This window comes from Littorina saxatilis, linkage group LG5, assembly GCF_037325665.1.
Source record: "Littorina saxatilis isolate snail1 linkage group LG5, US_GU_Lsax_2.0, whole genome shotgun sequence".
Classification (NCBI taxonomy): domain Eukaryota; kingdom Metazoa; phylum Mollusca; class Gastropoda; order Littorinimorpha; family Littorinidae; genus Littorina; species Littorina saxatilis.
In genome coordinates, this window is record NC_090249.1 from 62,995,298 (window position 1) to 63,015,968 (window position 20,671).

The following is a 20,671-nucleotide window of genomic DNA, read 5'->3' on the forward strand; positions in this document are numbered from 1 at the left end:
AGAAGCAGTTAAACAAAATCGAACTGGATTATAATTATAAAGACGGTTTTTTGTTTGTTTGTTGTTGTTGCATTATTTGTATATTTGATAATTTGGTTATCTGGGGAAACGTTAGTTATTGCTTATTAAAGGGATAGTGGTGAAAACTTCCTTACACGACTTAATACAGCTGAATAAATTACAGTGTCAGTACCATTACTGCTGGCAGATTTGAAATTTACTTTAATTACTCGAATGCACTGTTTATAGAAGTATTGAAGACACAATATATCAATACATTTTGAAGCTAAACATGTCGCTTCCAGTTTCTATAAACATTGCAATGACAATGTACCGAAAAACCCCACTTAATGTCAACAACAACAACAAAAACAACAACAACAAGAGAGTAACAACAACAACAACAACAACAACAACAACAACAACAACAACAACAACAACAACAACAACAACAACAACAACAACAACAACAGAGTAACAACAACAATACTAACACCAACACCAACAACAACAACAACAACAACAACAACGAAACACCACAGGTAAGAAATGGAAGAGTTGAGGACTAAACCTGTTCTACTTCTTTGTGTACCAAGTCATTAACAAGCAGGCCACCACTCCTAAATATAACTTATTGGAAGTGTTCAAACATGAAAGCCAGACTTTTATGATATTAAGCTCATTGATTTTCTGTTGGACGAAGTGCGTCGCTGGCTTTGAAGTCCCTGTCACTGGGCTTTTTCTTCTTGGTTTCCGTGCGGCTCTGTCTGTGTCTGTCGATAAGGCAGCACGTGATGTAGGCTTCGTGGCGTGTCTTCACCGAATTACACAGTGCACGCATTTTTTGTTATACACCGTAGATATCTGTCTGTCTGTCTGTTGTGTCTGTCTGTAGATATCATGATAATTGTTTCGATGTAAATGTACTATCATAAGAGAGAGAGAGAGAGAGAGAGAGTGTGTGTGTGTGTGTGCGTGTGCGTGTGTGTGTGTGTGTATGTGTGTGCGCGTGTGTGTGTTGAATAGTTCCTTTTATTACTAATTCAGTGCCCCATATGGCTTTTTGACCAATCAGGACGGATTCTAGGTGACCCTCTAAATGCTATAACGTTCAGGCAGGGACCCTTTTTATGAATCTAAAAATTAACAAGACAAAGTAAAAATGTAAATCAACAATATCAGCGTGATTTATTCTAAAGAATGACACTTCAAATGCTGTCAGATAATACTCTCTATCTAAAAAATACCGAAAAGCGAGTTTTGTCGGTGGATGGTTTACAGAACAGCAAGGCACCGCCCATCATCTGAGTGTGCAATGCCGACCCGCTCACTTGAAATCTAAATTATGTAAGTTCGGAAAAATCAAATGAAATTGCGTCACTCGCTTTATGTCAAATGTATTTTTACGTCATTTTCCATCCGTCTGGAGTCGGTTCTCAATCTGTCGCTCTCTGTTCAACAAAAAAAAGCGAAGCAACCGAAACGCATGTTGAACATGGTTTATCATGTGAGATTGTTGTGTGTCAAATGCATTTGACCTGTGAATATTCATCACGTCAGGTGTCTTACTCTGATTGGCTGACCCAGGTCACGAGAATTCTTTGACTGACAGGCATAATCAGGTAGGAGCGCTCAAGATCCCATTGCGGCTGTTCTGTCTAATTCGCGGGGTCGCTTCGAAATTTCTTTTGGTCGAATTACGGTAATAAAACCGTTATTTCTAATATGCTGACCAAACATGTCTCACAAACGATATCAGCATTCGCCTGAAAGGCTCATGCTTCATATTTTTTTTCTCGACATGTCTGTTATCATTTGCTAACAGTCAGCATATTAGAAATAACTCATACTATTGATGTGCTTTAATGTCGTTGTGTGTTTATTGTCCGCCACAACGGAATTCATCATTGTCACGATCGGGTGACAGAGACCAAGAAAGTGTCACTCAGTGGAGTGCCTGTTCTTGGTCGATTATGATAGAAAGCGCCTGTGCGTGATATTGGGCTACAGCAGAGTTTGCTGACAGTGCTCAACGAGCACGGATGTTTTGTAGCGCACGAGTTTCACAGTGGGGGTTTCTGCTGTCATAGGGCTGACGGTTTTTCGCTGACAGCGCGCACGGGATTTTCAGGGATTGAGTTTCTCGTGTCTTTTTTCTGCTTGGGAGGCAGAATTGTGTATAGCTGGACTGGTTTTTGTGACAAGGTCAGTCACGTGTTATTGGCTAGGTTGTCTGACAGAGACACAAGGACGGCGCACTTGACACCCAGCGGCAGAAGAGGAAGGATCTAATACACAGTTTCTAGAGTATGATGGTTTTTCACCGAATATTGTATTCGGCACTCTAGGGGAGCTTCCACCAGTTATTACTTTCTCACTGCACATATTTTGCTGAGGACAAGTCGTCAACATTCCTTCGTCGGCGATGGCTTTCGCATAAGGATTCGACAAGGGGTTCTGGAGGTTTTCGGTCACTGTTGACGAACAGAGGCTGTTCCAGGGAGGAAGCGGATTTTGCTTCCATGAGAGTACAATCATAGGCTTTTGAGGTAATAAATCATTATTTAACGCTGTTGATGAGTCTGTGTTTGTGGAATGAAATACTCTCTGTTGTTCTTTCCAGGTTAGCGCATAATTTACTCTCTGTGACGCTAAAATACTAATCTGTATATGGTTTTTGCAGATAGGGAGAGAAGGACGGAAAATGACTGTTTTGTTGTTGTAAAAAGTCCGTTTTGTGCAGGCCCACGTGCTCGATGAGGTATTTAAAGATGACATGTTTTAAGGTGGTGGGTGAGGGGTAGCAGACATGTTTAGTGCACCGATGCTTTCTGTTTGCAGCCTTCGTTCGTTTCGTTTCGTTTTCCTGTGACTGCTGCACGGCTGCCTTTGGCGGGACACTGCTAGCTGCAGACGTTGGAGCTGGGACCTGAGGAAGCTACGCTAACGTATAACCGGCTAACCAGCAGAGCGGCTAACCAGCGGACCGGCTAACCAGCGAACCGGCTAACCAGCAACCCGGCTAACCAGCATACCGGCTAACCAGCATACAGAAAGAAAGCTAAGTGCACCGTGTCTTACGCACCCCGTTGACCACCGTTGTCTTTTCTTATCTGTGATTTCATTGGAGTAGTGACAACGTGGGGTGTGTGACCCCTGCATGAACTAGAGCTTTTTGAACAGAACATTCTCATTTGACTGTATTTACACGGGATCAGCGTGTTACTATAATTTTCTATATACTACTGGCATTTTGTCAGTGATCACGGGTTTTTTTACGTGTTGAGAACGTAAAAGGAACATATTTTGAGTGAAGGCTCGAGGGAGGTGGCGAGTTTATACATAAACAGGCGTCTGAAACTTATACTTTTGTTGACTCTATTTAATTGTATGACTGCGAGAGTGGATCGTGGTGTGGTTAGTTAATTAGTAGTAATTAACCGGTTCATAATCACCTTAAGTGATATATTGAAACGTGACAATCATTAAGAGATTCTTTAAGTATTATTGTATTGTATTGAATTGTATTGTATTGTATTGCATTTCATTGTATTGAATAAAACACTTACGTCTTTGTCTTTTTCCCCATTCAACTTTTTGGCCTCCTCCGCCACGGGACGGGTAGAGTTACGTCCCCTGAATTCTTTGAGGAACTTCAGCATGATGATCTTGCTCTTGGCCTGAAACATAGAACACGGATTGGTTAGCAATGGCTGCTGCTGATGACACGATGACTTTATAAACAGACCTACCCATTAAAGAAATGATACCTGAGAAAAAAGGCCAGCTTCCAAAGTTATACCATAGGATTCTGCGTTACAAATAATGCTACCGTGCAGGATGATTGACTTCACTTTGCAAAAGCACGTGATTGAAGAGCTTGTTTAAATGTAGAAAACCTAGCAAATTAGGAGCACTATTTGTGGGTTACTTACACTGAGCTACTTCCCTTGTTTGTGTACGTAATGAGGTTACTCCGTTGAGGTTAATCCGTTGGTTTCTTTACATCTATTTAACGCGCGTAAAGCCTGTACTGACATTCATTGAACGCGCGTAAAGCCTGTACTGACATTAATTGAACGCGCGTAAAGCCTGTACTGACATTAATTGAACGCGCGTAAAGCCTGTACTGACATTCATTGAACGCGCGTAAAGCCTGTACTGACATTAATTGAACGCGCGTAAAGCCTGTACTGACATTAATTGAACGCGCGTAAAGCCTGTACTGACATTAATTGAACGCGCGTAAAGCCTGTACTGACATTAATTGAACGCGCGTAAAGCCTGCACTGACATTAATTGAACGCGCGTAAAGCCTGTACTGACATTAATTGAACGAAGGCGACGTCGCAAAGTCTATCACAAGAAGATTGATGCACGAAGCACAGGCACTGAATTTTTGGTAAAAAGACGTTGCAAAGTCTATCACAAGAAGATTGATGCACGAAGCACAGGCACTGAATTTTTGGTAAAAAGACGTTGCAAAGTCTATCACAAGAAGATTGATGCACGAAGCACAGGCACTGAATTTTTGGTAAAAAGACGTTGCAAAGTCTATCACAAGAAGATTGATGCACGAAGCACAGGCACTGAATTTTTGGTAAAAAGACGTTGCAAAGTCTATCACAAGAAGATTGATGCACGAAGCACAGGCACTGAATGTTTGGTAAAAAGACGTTGCAAAGTCAAATTTGGCTCAATTAGGAAAGGTCTTAACGAACAACCCAGAGACGTTTCAAAATGTTATCAACCAACCAACCAACCAACCAACCAATCAGCCACCTCGTGGAAATGACAGCAAAGGGATTCTTCTTGCCTTGAAGAAATCGACAAGGAAAGCGCGTTACCCTAGGACATTCAGTTTGTCACATGTGTCAGCCACCAGAATTTTTTCTTCTAGTGTTAGCTGGAGCTGAGCCGTTCCGAACAGAGATGGATGGGGAACAAGTGTTAGCTGGTGCTGAGCCGTTCCGAACAGAGATGGATGGGGAACAAGTGTTAGCTGGAGCTGAGCCGTTCCGAACAGAGATGGCAGGTGTCATGGTATTAGGCCATTTTGATAGTCTCAGATTTGCTTAGTCTTTTAAATCCATATCTGTGAGAATCTGCTGTATTTGTTGTATTAACATGCAAACTAGTTGTTGTTTAAATACTTTTTTGAAAATAAAAGTTGAAATTTTTGATAATGTGTTTATTTATGTGCGTGTGAATGGTGGCGATCGTCAAAATACGGACGGATGAATTTACTTTTGCCACAGCATCACTAAACAAAGAACTAAATTCCAACACACACATGCACAAGTATCAATGCTGTGGTGGTTGAGAGTGCCAGAACACATTGAAATGATTGTTTTTCAACAACAATCGATATCCATAACACAAATTCTAACTTATACTAGCTCCGCAAAAAAAATGTATGGGGATTCGGATCTGTCCGTCCGCATAGCGATATCAAGAGCATCGAAACTAATTGTGATTTCACAGGACAAAAACACAAGTTTACCTAATTTTGTATACTGTAAATACAAGTTTGTGCACCCTTGAAGTGAGTTATAATGTTGCCGAGGTCAATTTGCCCTTGATCGACGCACGGTGACCCGAGTTTCAAAGTTGCGATCCAGTCCGTCTAAACAATGTAGCGATCGCCACATTTTTCTTTTCATTCAAAAACTAACCGTTTGGGGAGGAAGTGACCTCACGTTGTTTTACGTTGACGCTCGCGCTCGACAGAAAAAGACCGCAACAGTTTTTCAGTTAAAAAAATCGCAAAGTAATTACATTTTCTGAGGTTTTCTAGTGTCCGTCTAGTAACAATCGCCACTCTAGCGATCGCCACTGAGTGTTGAAGTCACATTTAACTCCATTTTCGACTGTTTTAAGAAACTATTTTGACGCTCAATCGTCACGTTTCAGTGTCGAAACACGTACTGTGCATTTGCAATCAGCCGGTGTGTCCAAACTGAAATGCGAGTGATGCCTCGATTTGTGGCGATCGCTCACGTGGTTGACGGACAGAAATACCTTCTTAGGGGGTAGGGGAACAGTTACTCCTCCATACAATAATGGTGTTTACAAATGATTGCAAATTTGTCTCTTTATAAACTGTTCAGACATGTCTTCTCTTCAATAATTTTCAGTTTTGCTCGGTTTGTTAATCAGGAGCACCCTGCAGTAAATGTTTCATCTGTGACAATGCTCGAAATGTTGACGTAATTCCAATGCCCATATCCTTCTCTTGTTACCTCATCTAGCCAAAACCATTGAAGATAGAAAGACATTTATTGAACAAACTAGATGCACAACACCAGTCTTAACACGTTTTGTTCTTACATGTATATGAAAATATTGATGGCCATGGAATGGTTTGAAAAAAAAGACGGTTTTTTCCTTCAAAACGGTCTAGGTCTGCCGGAAGTCGTATTTTTTCAAACCATTCATTTGAGGATCAATATTTTGATACACATACAAGAACAAAACTTGTTGAGAATGATGTGTTGCATATATTTTGTTCAATAAATGTCTTTATATCTTCAACGGTTTTGGCTATATGAGCTATATGCATGCATAGGATGACCGTATTGCTTTTTTGCGTTTTCAGGGTATGCCGCTTTGCGCCTGGTTTTTAGATATAAATAAGGACCAGGACTATAAAAAAAATTACTGTTTTTAGTTGTAACAAACTCACTTTGTTGGAAAAACATGTCCTTTGAATTGTGTGCCAACATTTATTTTGTAGAATTTGAGTGTGTAAATAGTAAACTGCTGAACACAATACTGTGAAACCTGCCAGATGGATGGGGAACAAGTGTTGGCTGGTGCTGAGCCGTTCCGAACAGAGATGGATGGGGAACAAGTGTTGGCTGGTGCTGAGCCGTTCCGAACAGAGATGGATGGGGAACAAGTGTTAGCTGGTGCTGAGCCGTTCCGAACAGAGATGGATGGGGAACAAGTGTGCCGCGGTGCTTCACCCGCCTACAGTCAGATTGATGGAACATCTCAAACACAAATAACATTGGGAGAGAATTGAATTGAATTGAACTTTATTTAACAAGGATTAAGATTTAAGGCTACGCCTTTTCTTACAATCTGTCCTTGGGACGCACAGAGAGAGAGAGAGAGAGAGAGAGAGAGAGAGAGAGAGAGAGAGAGAGAGAGAGAGAGAGGGAGAGAAAGAGAGAGAGAGAGAGAGAGAGAGAGAGAGAGAGAGAGAGAGAGAGAGAGAGAGAGAGAGAGAGAGAACATCTCAGTGGCAAGGGGATGGAAGCACTTGCTAATGAGTGGGAGTGTGTATGCGCGTGGTGTGCACGAGGATGTATGCACGTGAGTGATATTTGTAAATGTGTATTATGATAATATCATCTTTGTATTTATATTATTGAAATTGTTATATCTCGATGTACAGCGCTAAGAGCATAGTTAAATTTGTGAAGCGGCGCTATATAAGCTATCTTTATTATTATTATTATTATAGTGAGAGAGAGTGAGAGACAGAGACAGAGAGAGAGAGAGAGAGAGAGAGAGAGAGAGAGAGAGAGAACTCAGAAATCAGAACTCAGAACTTTATTACATAAGGATAAAGGTTTTAGGCTTAGCCTAATCTTCCAACCTGTCCTTGGAACATATACAGAGAATAATTGTAAACGAAAGCAAAGACTGCGCACACACACACACACACAAACACACACACACCCACGTATACACACACACGCACACACAAACTCACACACACTTACACACACACACACACACACACACACACGCACACACACACATAAACACATAAACACACATACATGCTCGCGCGCGCGAGCGTGCGCTCGCATACCTACACACATGCACATGCTATCATTTCATACCTAAAAGGAACAGTATCTAATCAAAGTATTAAACTAGTAAAACATCAAAATAATGGTCGAGTATAAACATAAAAAACAAAACACTTAAGAGCATTGCATACATTATCCGAGTACACAATGGAAACTAGACACCAGGGGCAGTTTATAGTGTGAGCAAATGTGTGTGCAACTGCCTTTTAAAGACCTTTAATGATGCGAATCGTTTGATTTCTATTGGCAAAGAATTCCACAGAGATGATCCTGAAAAAGCTAAGCTGGATTTATAAAGATCTATACGAGGAATTGGAGGAAGTAAATTTTGAGACCCATACCTCTTCGTAACATGTGTAAAATAGGATTGCACATAACTGGGCACATCACCATGAACTAATTTATACATAAAGACAGCCTTATTGTATGCAAGGTGGGTTTTTAGGGGAAGGAAATTAAGGCTGTTTAACTTCATTTCTGTAGACATGTGCGATTCATACAGGATAAGTTTTGCAGCACGACGGTACAAAGAATTGAGTTTTAATAAGTGAACATCACTGCAGCCATCCCACAATGTCGAAGCAAAATTAATATGAGGCATTATATGAGCATGAACGAACATTTTTAATGTTTCAGACTTCGCATAATGTTTGAGTTTTGACAACAAATACAAATTCCTTGATAACACTTTGCAGAGGTTGCTTATGTGTGTTTGCCATTTCATTTCTTCATCAACAGTTACACCAAGTATGCAATGTTCTTTAACTTGCTGTATTTGAGTTGTACTTAAGGACAGTTGTAATTTAAGAGGACTTAGCTGATGCTTTTGTCTTGTGGTAATAACAATGCTTTTCGTTTTTTCTGGGTGCAGTATCATGGCATTTGATGTGCACCATTTTGCAACTTCGTCCAAAGTGTTCTTCAGGGAAGAATTTACTGATTCCAACGAGGTGTTACTGGTATGAATAGACGAATCGTCTGCAAAAAACTCGCATTTGACTTTATCATCCGATACATATAAAGGCAAATCATTAACGTAAATACAAAAGAGAATAGGTCCTAATATAGACCCTTGAGGGACGCCATGTCTTACTAGTGCAGTAGACGAATTCTGGCATTGTAGAGTGACATACTGTGTCCGATCAGCAAGATACGATTTAAAGAAGTCACAGACCGAATCGTTTCTCAAATAATAGTGTAATTTTTTCAGCAATATAGAATGATCGACTAAGTCAAATGCTTTCTTAAAATCCAAAAACAATGCTCCTGTAACTTCAGACTTGTTCATTGCTGACAGCCAAGCTTCACAGAGAGACGTAAGAGCTGTGTGGCAAGAATGTTTGGGCCGAAAACCGGATTGAAACTGATGGAACAAATTTTGTTCTTCCATGTAAGCAAGAAGATGCTTGTGCACATGCCTTTCTAATGGTTTTAACAAAACAGGCAGCAAAGAAATGGGTCTAAAATTACTTGGGTCTGAGAGATCTTCACATTTGGGAAGGGGTATGACTTTGGCGCTTTTCAATTTTCAAAGAGAGAGAGAGAGAGAGAGAGAGAGAGAGAGAGAGAGAGAGAGAGAGAGAGAGAGAGAGAGAGAGAGAGAGAGAGAGAGAGAGAGAGAGAGAGAGAGAGAGAGAGAGAGAGAGAGAGAGAGAGATATCGGGTCCATAACCAATATTTCTTCATTTATTTCCTCGCCGGGATCAAAATGCGTTCATCTCACTAAATTCTTTATTTGGTGTTTAACGTCGTTTTCAACCACGAAGGTTATATCGCGACGGGTCTCACTAAATTCTCACTTGCCTTTTCAATACAGCAAAGCAATATGTGTACACTTTGATGGTCAACGAAATAATTGAGATCACGTTTTCTTCTCCCCAGCTTGTTCTCTGTCTGCAGAATCTGACCACTACGGTCACTCACTCGGTCATTTGATGACGTCGACACCGCCCAGACCCAGCTTCCTGCCACCGGAAGTCATCCACGTGACCGGCCTACAGGCCAAAGTTATGCTGGGTAAAATGTCGGTCAGTTCACAACATACGCGGCCGAGTAATGACAGGCTTTATAGTGATGACAGAGCTATAGAGCCAATTATATCATAGTGGTCGCGAGTCCCCGATATAAAGCAAACGATAAGACCAGAGACTTACATCATGCTTACTTGTTAATGAGATACGATAGCAACACATGCACAGCCAAGCGCTGTCCTTTCAACACCCTTTCCTCTGCTAATATATGAAAAAGTCACCGAGACAAACTTCTTTCTCGACACTCTTTGTCATTTCCCCCCGAGGCACACACATAAGAACTGTTTGAATTGTGACGTCTCGTCGAACTTTGTTTCGCTTTTGACGTCAGAATTTTCACTTTGGAAGTCAGGGTAAAAAAAGAGACGTCTTGATTTGTTTGGTCGATGTCGTATCTCACTGATGACATGCAGACATGAAGTAAGCTGATTGACAGAAAAGTAGATAAAGATAGACAAGTGTCCCTCTGTCTGAGCCAGAGAGCGACTGACGAGGCATTGACCATTGTAAAGGTTGCATACCATGCGTGAACATGAACCGGTAACCCGGAGTTAAAAGCCAACGGAAATTAGGATGTCACGATAGCGAAACATGTTTGGAAGACATAAGCAGAGACCGCACTGGTCGTTACCCAGCCAAGCACTCATTACACAGTGGTCGTTACCTAGCCAAGCACTCATTACACAGTGGTTGATCAACGGCCATGCAGGTACAGCAATTACAGCAATCATCGCCCGTCGCGATATAACCTTGAATGGTTGAAAACGACGTTAAACACCAAATAAAGAAAGAAAGAAAGAAAGCAATCATCGTTGCAGAAATACGACGGCGATGACATATGCCTTGCTATGAACAGTCCTCATTAGTCATTTCCGCAGCGACCATTTCAATGGTTAGTCAGGGGCGACTTTGATGAAGCACAGTACGTATCGATAAGAATAACGAACACATATAAATGTACGGCGCAAACCACAGAATAAATATGTGCTCTCCGCGCTTTACAATATAAAACAACCAACTACAATACACATAATTAGTTCATTACTACCCACAGATAAGGAAAGCAGATGAAAGAAGAACATAACAGATCGACAAGAAAGCAGAAAGACGAGGAAGAAAAGAGACAAGGTCTGCGTCATTATCTAGTTACTGCCACATGTACACACAACAGGGTAATGGTCGGGGTTAGCAATGGGTCAAAGTTACTGCCACATGTACACACAACAGGGTAATGGTCGGGGTTAGCAATGAGTCAAAGTTACTGCCACATGTACACACAACAGGGTAATGGTCGGGGTTAGCAATGAGTCAAAGTTACTGCCACATGTACACACAACAGGGTAATGGTCGGGGTTAGCAATGAGTCAAAGAAAATGGAACGGATATGCCCACGCCACCAATGAGGTGGTGGTGTGAGTATGTGTGTGTGTGTGTGTGTGTGTGTGTGTGTGTGTGTGTGTGTGTGTGTGTGTGTGTGCGTGCGTGCGTGCGTGCGCGCGTGTTTGTGCGTGTGTTCGTGCGCGTGTGTGTATGTGTGTGTGATTGTGACTTCAGTGTGTGTCGTCTGCGATGCTTGTCTGGACGTTGGCGACGTTTAGAGTGGAGAGTGCGGGACTGTGCCAAGATGCCGGCCCTGTGCCATTCGTCACGGCGTAGACACTAACTCCGATCTGATGACCCTCTGGATCTGCTGGCTGTTTGCTCAGCGCGCCACGGACCTCTTATAACTTAATTACGGCCCGTCCCTCTCTCTCCCGGTCCGCGCCCCCATCCGCCATTATTCTGATTGCCATTCAATGGCGGGGAGAGAAATATTGCATTAGAACTCCGGTAAACATGGATCGGGCCTCGGGCCCGGACCGCCCCGCGCTAATTCTGACTTAATAGAAATGAGTTTTGCCGTCAAGACAGCGCCGCCACCGTTTATGTCTACAAGGCCGGGCTGTTCACGTCGCTTCAACGTCTGCAGTTACAGGGATCAGCTTCCGGGAAAGCTGATGGCGCAGGAGAAATAACGCTGGAAGTATTGGTTATTTTGACCGAGACTTCACTGCACAACTTCCGGGAAAAGTAGACGATTGAAGAGAGTTTTCTTTATTAGTATTTCGGCGAAGTAATTATGAGTTCTGTCAGTCGTAATGAGCGCAGGTTCAGCTTAACAGTTCAAGTCAAAGCGATGAAGTACTCAGTGTAACGTGCAGGTACAAAAAAAACCCCGACAAAAACATTATGTTACAATTCGACAGGCGAAGTTATTTTCGTTGTAACAAGTTTGAATTTTGAAGGCTGTAACTGACAGCAACAGTAGCCTACTTCTTAATAAGTCAAAAATGCAAATAGGGAATTTTCACATTCAGAGATGAACAAAAAGATCGGGAATAATTATGCTAGGTCAAAAGGAAAAGACCTAAGATGAAGAAGAAAAAAAAGACCCAGAAGCCTTTTTGCCATTTGTCCCATTCCATCTTGGCAGCCACTCCGGCTTTTTGATTACCTCCCTTGTATCGTGCCGTTTTTTCCCTCCACGCTTTTCAGAGTCAGTCAACAGGAAAAGTTGACTCGGAAATCAAGCGAATAGAAATTGGAAGTCTTCATTCTCTACGGACCGGAAGAACGGCGAACTTCAAACGAAATTCCGGAGCTCTCGCTTTGCACTAGTGCACGGGGCAATGCCGTCATGTGAAGGGGAGGTAATGAGTCGGCAAAGGGAGGTAACGGGGACGTTTCAGCTTTCATGCCGACAGACGTCATTCACTGGGAGATCACAGATTTCTTCACCACACTCTATTTGCTCCGTCGTCAAAAATATCCCTGGCTTCATGCTTGAGACATTTTATATCTTTTGAATGACGAAAAATGGAGAAAAAGATCTACGGGTTATTTTTTGTGTTAGTTTTTGATTTTGTTTTGAAAAGCAGTCTTTAGGAAATAAAATTCGACGTGCATGACTTTTTTTTCTTTTATCAATTCTACTCTTTGTTTTGTAGCCACAGCATCAACAGCGAACAGTTCCAATCATGAGGAGGACTTATGATCAGCTTTTCTCACCCACACCCCCCCCCCCACACTCACACAAAGCGAAATATTTCCAAGATGGATGGGTCGGCCATTTCTGTTGCCAAATCTCGCCATCTCTCGTTCTCGGTGCCCGTCACGTGAAATGGAGTCGGCACACAAAAACTAAAAGCTTTCTGCAAAATCGTTTTCGATTACGCAGCAAAGAGATTGATTTTCACCTCTGTCCTTTCTCTCTTTGTTTCTTTCTTTTTTTCAGCGTCGCAAGTGGAGGGAGAATGGATGTGTGTGAATCCAAACAAATATCGTGTTTCTTCACCAGCCCCGATCCCTCTCATCCCGCTAATGCACACACTATCGACTTTCTCACGGTACCCGACTTATCTCTTACTGTAAAATATGGACACTTTGTGAATTCCTTCTCACTGAAATATGGACACTTGATGAATTCTATCTCACTGTTAAATATGGACACTTTGTGAATTCTATTTCACTGTTAAATATATACGGGCGGGGATGTAGCTCAGTCGGTAGCGCGCTGGATTTGTATCCAGCTGGCCGCTGTCAGCGTGAGTTCGTCCCCACGTTCGGCGAGAGATTTATTTCTCAGAGTCAACTTTGTGTGCAGACTCTCCTCGGTGTCCGAACACCCCCGTGTGTACACGCAAGCACAAGACCAAGTGCGCACGAAAAAGATCCTGTAATCCATGTCAGAGTTCGGTGGGTTATAGAAACACGAAAATACCCAGCATGCTTCCTCCGAAAGCGGCGTATGGCTGCCTAAATGGCGGAGTAAAAACGGTCATACACGTACAAGCCGTGGGAGTTTCCGCCCATGAACAAACAAACAAACTGTTAAATATGGACACTTTGTGAATTGTCTCTCACTGTTAAATATGGACACTTTGTGAATTGTCTCTCACTGTTAAATATGGACACTTTGTGAATTGTCTCTCACTGTTAAATATGGACACTTTGTGAATTGTCTCTCACTGTTAAATATGGACACTTTGTGAATTGTCTCTCACTGTTGAATATGGACACTTTGTGAATTGTCTCTCACTGTTAAATATGGACAATTTGTGAATTCTCTCTCACTGTTAAATATGGACACTTTGTGAATTGTCTCTCACTGTTAAATATGGACACTTTGTGAATTGTCTCTCCCTGTTAAATATGGACACTTTGTGAATTCTCTCTCACTGTTGAATATGGACACTTTGTGAATTGTCTCTCACTGTTGAATATGGACACTTTGTGAATTGTCTCTCACTGTTAAATATGGACAATTTGTGAATTCTCTCTCACTGTTAAATATGGACACTTTGTGAATTGTCTCTCCCTGTTAAATATGGACACTTTGTGAATTCTCTCTCACTGTTGAATATGGACACTTTGTGAATTGTCTCTCACTGTTAAATATGGACACTTTGTGAATTGTCTCTCACTGTTAAATATGGACACTTTGTGAATTGTCTCTCCCTGTTAAATATGGACACTTTGTGAATTCTCTCTCACTGTTGAATATGGACACTTTGTGAATTGTCTCTCACTGTTAAATATGGACACTTTGTGAATTGTCTCTCACTGTTAAATATGGACACTTTGTGAATTGTCTCTCACTGTTAAATATGGACACTTTGTGAATTGTCTCTCACTGTTAAATATGGACACTTTGTGAATTGTCTCTCACTGTTAAATATGGACACTTTGTGAATTGTCTCTCCCTGTTAAATATGGACACTTTGTGAATTGTCTCTCCCTGTTAAATATGGACACTTTGTGAATTGTCTCTCACTGACTGTTAAATATGGACACTTTGTGAATTGTCTCTCACTGTTAAATATGGACACTTTGTGAATTGTCTCTCACTGTTAAATATGGACACTTTGTGAATTGTCTCTCACTGTTAAATATGGACACTTTGTGAATTGTCTCTCACTGACTGTTAAATATGGACACTTTGTGAATTGTCTCTCACTGTTAAATATGGACACTTTGTGAATTGTCTCTCACTGTTAAATATGGACACTTTGTGAATTCTGGACATTTAAAAAAATTCTTTTTCATGATAAAAATGTAGACATTTTGTGAATCCCCTCTCAACGTAAATTAAGGACTCTTTGTGGGGTGAATTTCAAAAACAGATAGACTGTTAACGTTGGAGAATGTAGGATAAAAACAGATAGACTGTTAACGTTGGAGAATGTCGGATAAAAACAACAATGGGAAGTTATGGGAACGTTTAATTTATGTCAAAAGTAAACATGTACAAGTACGGCGACACAAGGGTCACAGACTGACCCCTATTAACGACAGAGACTGAGCGTCAGCAACGCTTTCGAAGCTAAGTTTATTATCTGTACCATAAGTGATTGTCTGTCTCCACTAGTACTGTAAAGACCACTGGGTTGACGTACTTGTCGGACGTCCTTTGGGAATTCTCCCCCAATATACAGCAAACAATCAAACAAATAAACACACAAGTAGACGAATTTAAAGTTTGATTGCACTGATTTAAGAAAGAATAAAAACAGAAAATAAAAAACCAACTAATAAAGAAAAAAAAAAAAGAAAAAAAAAGGGACGACGTGGGAGAGAAATCGAAAGTTTCAAAGACGAGGTTTATTTTGTCTTCGTCTCTCAACGGATTTCACAGCACCGAACGAACACTTCGCACTAAATCCCAGTTCATCGACATTTTGTGCCGTGACGTAAAACCGATGGCAAACCTAATGGAAGGCAGAGACAGTGGTCTGAATCGTTCTGTTAGAAACACAAAACAAACTCACAATGCTGCAAATAGGCCGTTTTTCGTTGGAGGACTCTTCCATTCGATTCTTTCACATTTTATTAGCTTGACGTCATCGATTGCGTTATACTCAATTCACGTCATTATCCTTTATATTCCTTTCGGCTTTTAGCTGATTCTCCCCGAGGTGCTTCCTCAGAAAACAATGTTTGGGACGGGAGAGTGGTAATGTCAATTTGCTGAACTAACAGGGTTGGTCTATCTGGACTGTGTGCGGGCTCTGACAGCCTCGAGTGATGTCAAACTGCCTGTCGCTTTACACGGAGATCTTGACGTCTTCAGTAAGTGTCCTGAACACGAAGAAAGAGACCTGCTTTAAATAGCCTATGTATATGTATTTGATGTTTGAATAGTATGGTTTGTTTCAAAGTTATTATGTACAGCGCGGAGAGCATAGTTTACTGTGGTTCGCGCTATATAAGCTGTCATTATTATTTAAGTTATTGAGACATCCCAGTGCACTAAGGGATTTAAAGAGCAAATCTCGAAAATAATTATTGAACTCAGCGCTATGCGCTTCGTTCAATAATGAATTTTCTCGAGAATTTTTTTTTTCGAGAAAATTCATTATTGAACAAATCGCATAGCGCTGAGTTCAATATTTTTTTTTGAGATTTGCTCTTTAAATCCCTTAGTGCACTGGGATTGTTTCAATAACGATATTGTCAGTTCCGCCAGAGAAAAAAAGAAGATTCAAAACGCACATTTTGCAACGCGCATTTGGATAGGCTTAACTGTGTGGTCAGGTTTGTGTCAGATCTACTTTTGTGGGGGCTGTCTCAAGTGTGTCGTGCTTTCGTCACTCGCAAACTCTTGTTTTAATTTCTGTTGGTAAATTCCAGTGTAGCGTTAAGCTAAAAAGTGATGCTCTTTCATAGAGACCTCATTTAAACTCGGAGAAAGGACTGTGCTCTTAGTTATTTGCGATTCGAAACCTTCATCGAGCTTCGACAGATTGACTGTGCAGAGTGTTGCCCCTTGAATTGACTCCGGCCAAGGCCACGGTTTGCACATTTTCAAAGTAAATGTGGTATGTTTCTCGTGTTGTATCTTCACTCATCGGGGAGACTGGTACTATATATATATGAACCGTAAGAATGCTGTGAACCCTACACGTATTATGTCCCCATCGTTTTTTCGTTCACATTTGCCCAACATGTTAATTTGCTGCGGGGTTTATGTCGTCTGCTAGGCGGCTAGGGCAATCGAACCACGGCACTGCACTGCAGTCTCATTTCAAAAACAACAATTGCTCGTCTGCACGCATGAGGCAGGCTGGTAATAAGTTTTATACATGGTAAGAACGTTCTTAACCCTACACGTTTTCGATTCCGATTGTTGTTGCCTTGAAATAATAATTCGGAAATCATTCATTTACTGAACTGATGCAGTCGTATTTCAGTGTAGTCTACTATAACAGAGTCGACTTTCAAATGCTGGTCTAGCTGGTACGTTATCGGAATAACACTTGTGTTTTCTGTTTGCCGCTGGGAATTGTATACTAACTCATCATTTGGTAATGTGGTTAATAAGCTACATGCCACTAACACGGCATATGAGAAGAATCTTTGCAAGTCAAAACGAGAAGAGACCATTGTGGAAGAGACACAGCCGCTTCTATTTTTAGATCAGTGGGATTCACTGTGGCACAGGTGCCTGCGATCTGTCAGAAAAAAAACCACTTCTGCTTTGAGCCGCAGGAAATTTATGGTTATTTTTTGGTAAAGTGGAGAATATAAGCTACATGTCATTAATTAATTCTGAGGATGAGAGTACAGTCTCGCTTTGGCAAAGGGCGTAAGAATACGCTCTGTGGAAAAGTTAGCGCACTCCAAGAGTGCGCAAACAGATTTAAGCGCATCGCCATTAGCCAATCAACTGGTTCACACCAGTCATGTGACACCAGTACTTACTGACAATTATTATTATTATTATTATTATTATTATTATTATTATTATTTAAGTTATTGAGACATCCCAGTGCACTAAGGGATTTATAGAGCAAATCGAGAAAATTCATTATTGATTTAAGCGCATCGCCATTAGCCAATCAACTGGTTCACATCAGTCATGTGACACCAGTACTTACTGACAATTATTATTATTATTATTATACTACGCCCTCTTGCAAAACATTTAGTGAAAACAATCACAGATTTTGTTGCTATTGCTGTTGCTATTTTTAATTACGTGGTTTTTGGTGTGTTGTGGTGTGTGTCTCGACTAGAATAACTAAACCATAGCTTTCTAACAACAAAACGAAACATTTGTCAGAAAGCGCACATTCCTGAGTGCTTGTAAATAAAACATTCCTGACTACAAAACAGCATGCGCAATGAGTAGCAACGTATTGCTGTGTAATAAATGTTTTCCTCGATATTGTTTTCCTTCAGTCTCACTCTTTCTCTCAGCTTCACACTCAATGGACAGTAAACAGATCATGGACAATTTTTTTATTTTTTTTAATTTTTTTTACATTTACCCTCTCTCTCTCTCTCTCTCTCTCTCTCTCTCTCTCTCTCTCTCTCTCTCTCTCTCTCTCTCTTTCTCCACTTGTCCACACACCATCTCTCTCTCTCTCTCTCTTTCTCACACTTGTCCACACAACATCTCTCTCTCTCTCTCTCACTCTCTCTCTCTCACTCTCACTCACTCCCTAGTCTGTCTTTCTCTGCATCCACTTTCTTTCTCTTCGACTTGTCTGTTTTTTTCTGAATTTTGTTCTTCGGATTCTTCTGTCTTCTTCTTTGTTCTTCTTTTTTGTTTCGTCTCTCTCTCTCTCTCTCTCTCTCTCTCTCTCTCTCTCTCCCTCCCTCTCTCTCTCTCTCTCTCTCTCTCCTCTCCCCCATACTCTGTCGGTCTCTCTCTCACCCTCTCTTCCATAGTCTGCCAAACTCTCTCTCTCTCTCTCTCTCCCTCTCTCTCTCCCTCTCTCTCTCTCACTGTCTCCTCTCGTTCTATCTTCTCTCTCTCCACTTACTATTTTTTTTTTATACATTTTGTCCTATATTTTCTTCCGTCATCATTTCTCCTTTTGTTACCTAACGTTTCTTTATTTCAATTTCACAGATAGCAACACGATTTGACAAGATGACACGATTTGACAAGATGCCCTCACGATGGCCTTACGAGGGCAAAATGGACACACAAATTCAACACGAAAATGAACCTTCGTAAGGTCTTCCGGCAAATTTTTGACATGCCTCCTAAGATTTGCCACCGCTCACGAAGTTGCTGCCGGAGCCTGAGAAGTTCAACAGGCGGTCATACGATGGCCCAAGATGCCCTCACAAATGTCCCAATGTATTTGCGATCAGATCCGAATTTGAATATTTCCTTAATCGTGTGTCCGTCTGGTGTCAATGTTGGGACAGTGTGACGCCCGGGACAGTGTGACGCCCGCATGGGACAGTGTGACGCCCGCATGGGACAGTGTGACGCCCGCATGGGACAGTGTGACGCCCGCATAGGCTTTCTTTTTCTGTGGTTAGTACCTCTTTTGAGCTTCATCGGTTATAAGAAATGTACATACGTATATACGTCTAAGAATGAAGGACACTAAATGCTTGGAACAATTTGCTTTGCTTAATATGTGCTTCCTTTCGGTGACGAACCTGACTCGACTGGGCGTCAATGTAGCATTGGACAAAATGTGAGCATTGAAAAAAAAGTTTTGTCTATTTTCATTCATAATAACACACAGAATACTTCCCTTTGTGTGGCAGATCATAATAATAAAAATCGCTCGCGCTGGACCCGAGTACTGTTCAGACATACACACACACACACACACACACACACACACACACACACACACACACACACACACACACACACACACACACACACACACACACACTCTCTCCCTCACTCCCTCCCTCTCTCTCTTTCTTTCTTACACACACACACACACACACACACACACACACACACACACACACACGAGTACAGACTCATGCACACACACACACACACACAAACACACACACGTACACACACACACACACACAAACAGTAACACTAACACATGTGCACAAAATGAATCGAACCCGGATCACTTTGGCCATAGACTCTCTCGTGCTCTCTGTCTCTCTTTCACCGAGACCAAACCCTGCATTGTAATTTCTTTGCCGAGACCATTTCCCCACCCGTTGTCTGGCTTGCACTGAAATCATGCTTTTCTCGTCACTGCGTGACGTGTTCGCCGCCCAAGTCTTCCCTTTAGTTCAGGCTGTTCGCAAAGCGACCAGCCTCCCACCGCAAAAACTCCCACCGTTAAGAGTGGCTTTTGTGATTTTTTTCGCATTTAGGTCCCAGGTAACATTATGAAGTTTTAATACGATCAATAGAACCTATTATCAAGTTAGTGTATCAACTTTTGAAAAAAACTGCGCCCAGTAGTTTCCCAGCAATAAGCCGTTAAGTCGAGACAGACACACACACACACAATTAAAGTCTGTTGGACCCTAGTACTGCGTACTCGGGGATACACTTTCTACGCCGTCTTCGAGCCCCTTTATCAACACGATGTGCACCCTTGATGATGGGGCTTGCATCCAAACTGACCAGGAGTTGAAGATGTGTGTGTGTGTGTGGGGAGCGGAGTCCGTTTTACGACCTGACTTGATTCCCCGCATTGCCCTCCCCGATTCGCTAAAAGCCCTCTCATTGGTCAAGCGTCACGTCTATTCAAATGAGCCCATGTTTCCTATCGACATATCACGTGCATTACACCATGACACGCGCGTGCAGGCAATCACTTGAGGAGAGGATGAAACCAGAAAATGGACCAAGCTCGATTCAAGCCGGGCAGAGAATAACGAATGGACACAGCGCTTAGTGCAGTGATACGGAGGAAGAAAAGGAAGAAAACACCAGGAAATGTGAAGGGATAAAGGAGAGACATTGACAGAATAACAATTGGACAAAAAGTCTATTTATGGAGGGGTGAGCTAAGACCTGTTTGATTAAGAAGGAAGGAGAAATGG

At 41.7% G+C, this 20,671-nt stretch overlaps 2 protein-coding genes across 2 annotated transcripts in view; one reads left to right on the forward strand and one right to left on the reverse strand.

Annotated features, from left to right (window-relative positions):
• The window catches only part of LOC138967682 (voltage-gated inwardly rectifying potassium channel KCNH7-like), a 51,534-nt gene extending 47,857 nt beyond the window's left edge, over positions 1-3,677 (reverse strand). Inside the window, exons 1-2 of the mRNA XM_070340323.1 lie at positions 3,564-3,677; positions 2,902-2,922 (exon numbers count right to left, since the gene is read on the reverse strand). Of these exons, the coding sequence (XP_070196424.1) occupies positions 2,902-2,922; positions 3,564-3,662 (120 nt within the window). The 5' untranslated portion in view covers positions 3,663-3,677. The remainder of the gene's footprint in view (positions 1-2,901; positions 2,923-3,563) is intronic.
• Positions 3,678-4,932: 1,255 nt separating this feature from the next.
• Positions 4,933-20,671, forward strand: part of LOC138967842 (mucin-3B-like) — a 35,231-nt gene continuing 19,492 nt past the window's right edge. Inside the window, exons 1-2 of the mRNA XM_070340501.1 lie at positions 4,933-5,043; positions 6,791-6,977. Of these exons, the coding sequence (XP_070196602.1) occupies positions 4,933-5,043; positions 6,791-6,977 (298 nt within the window). The remainder of the gene's footprint in view (positions 5,044-6,790; positions 6,978-20,671) is intronic.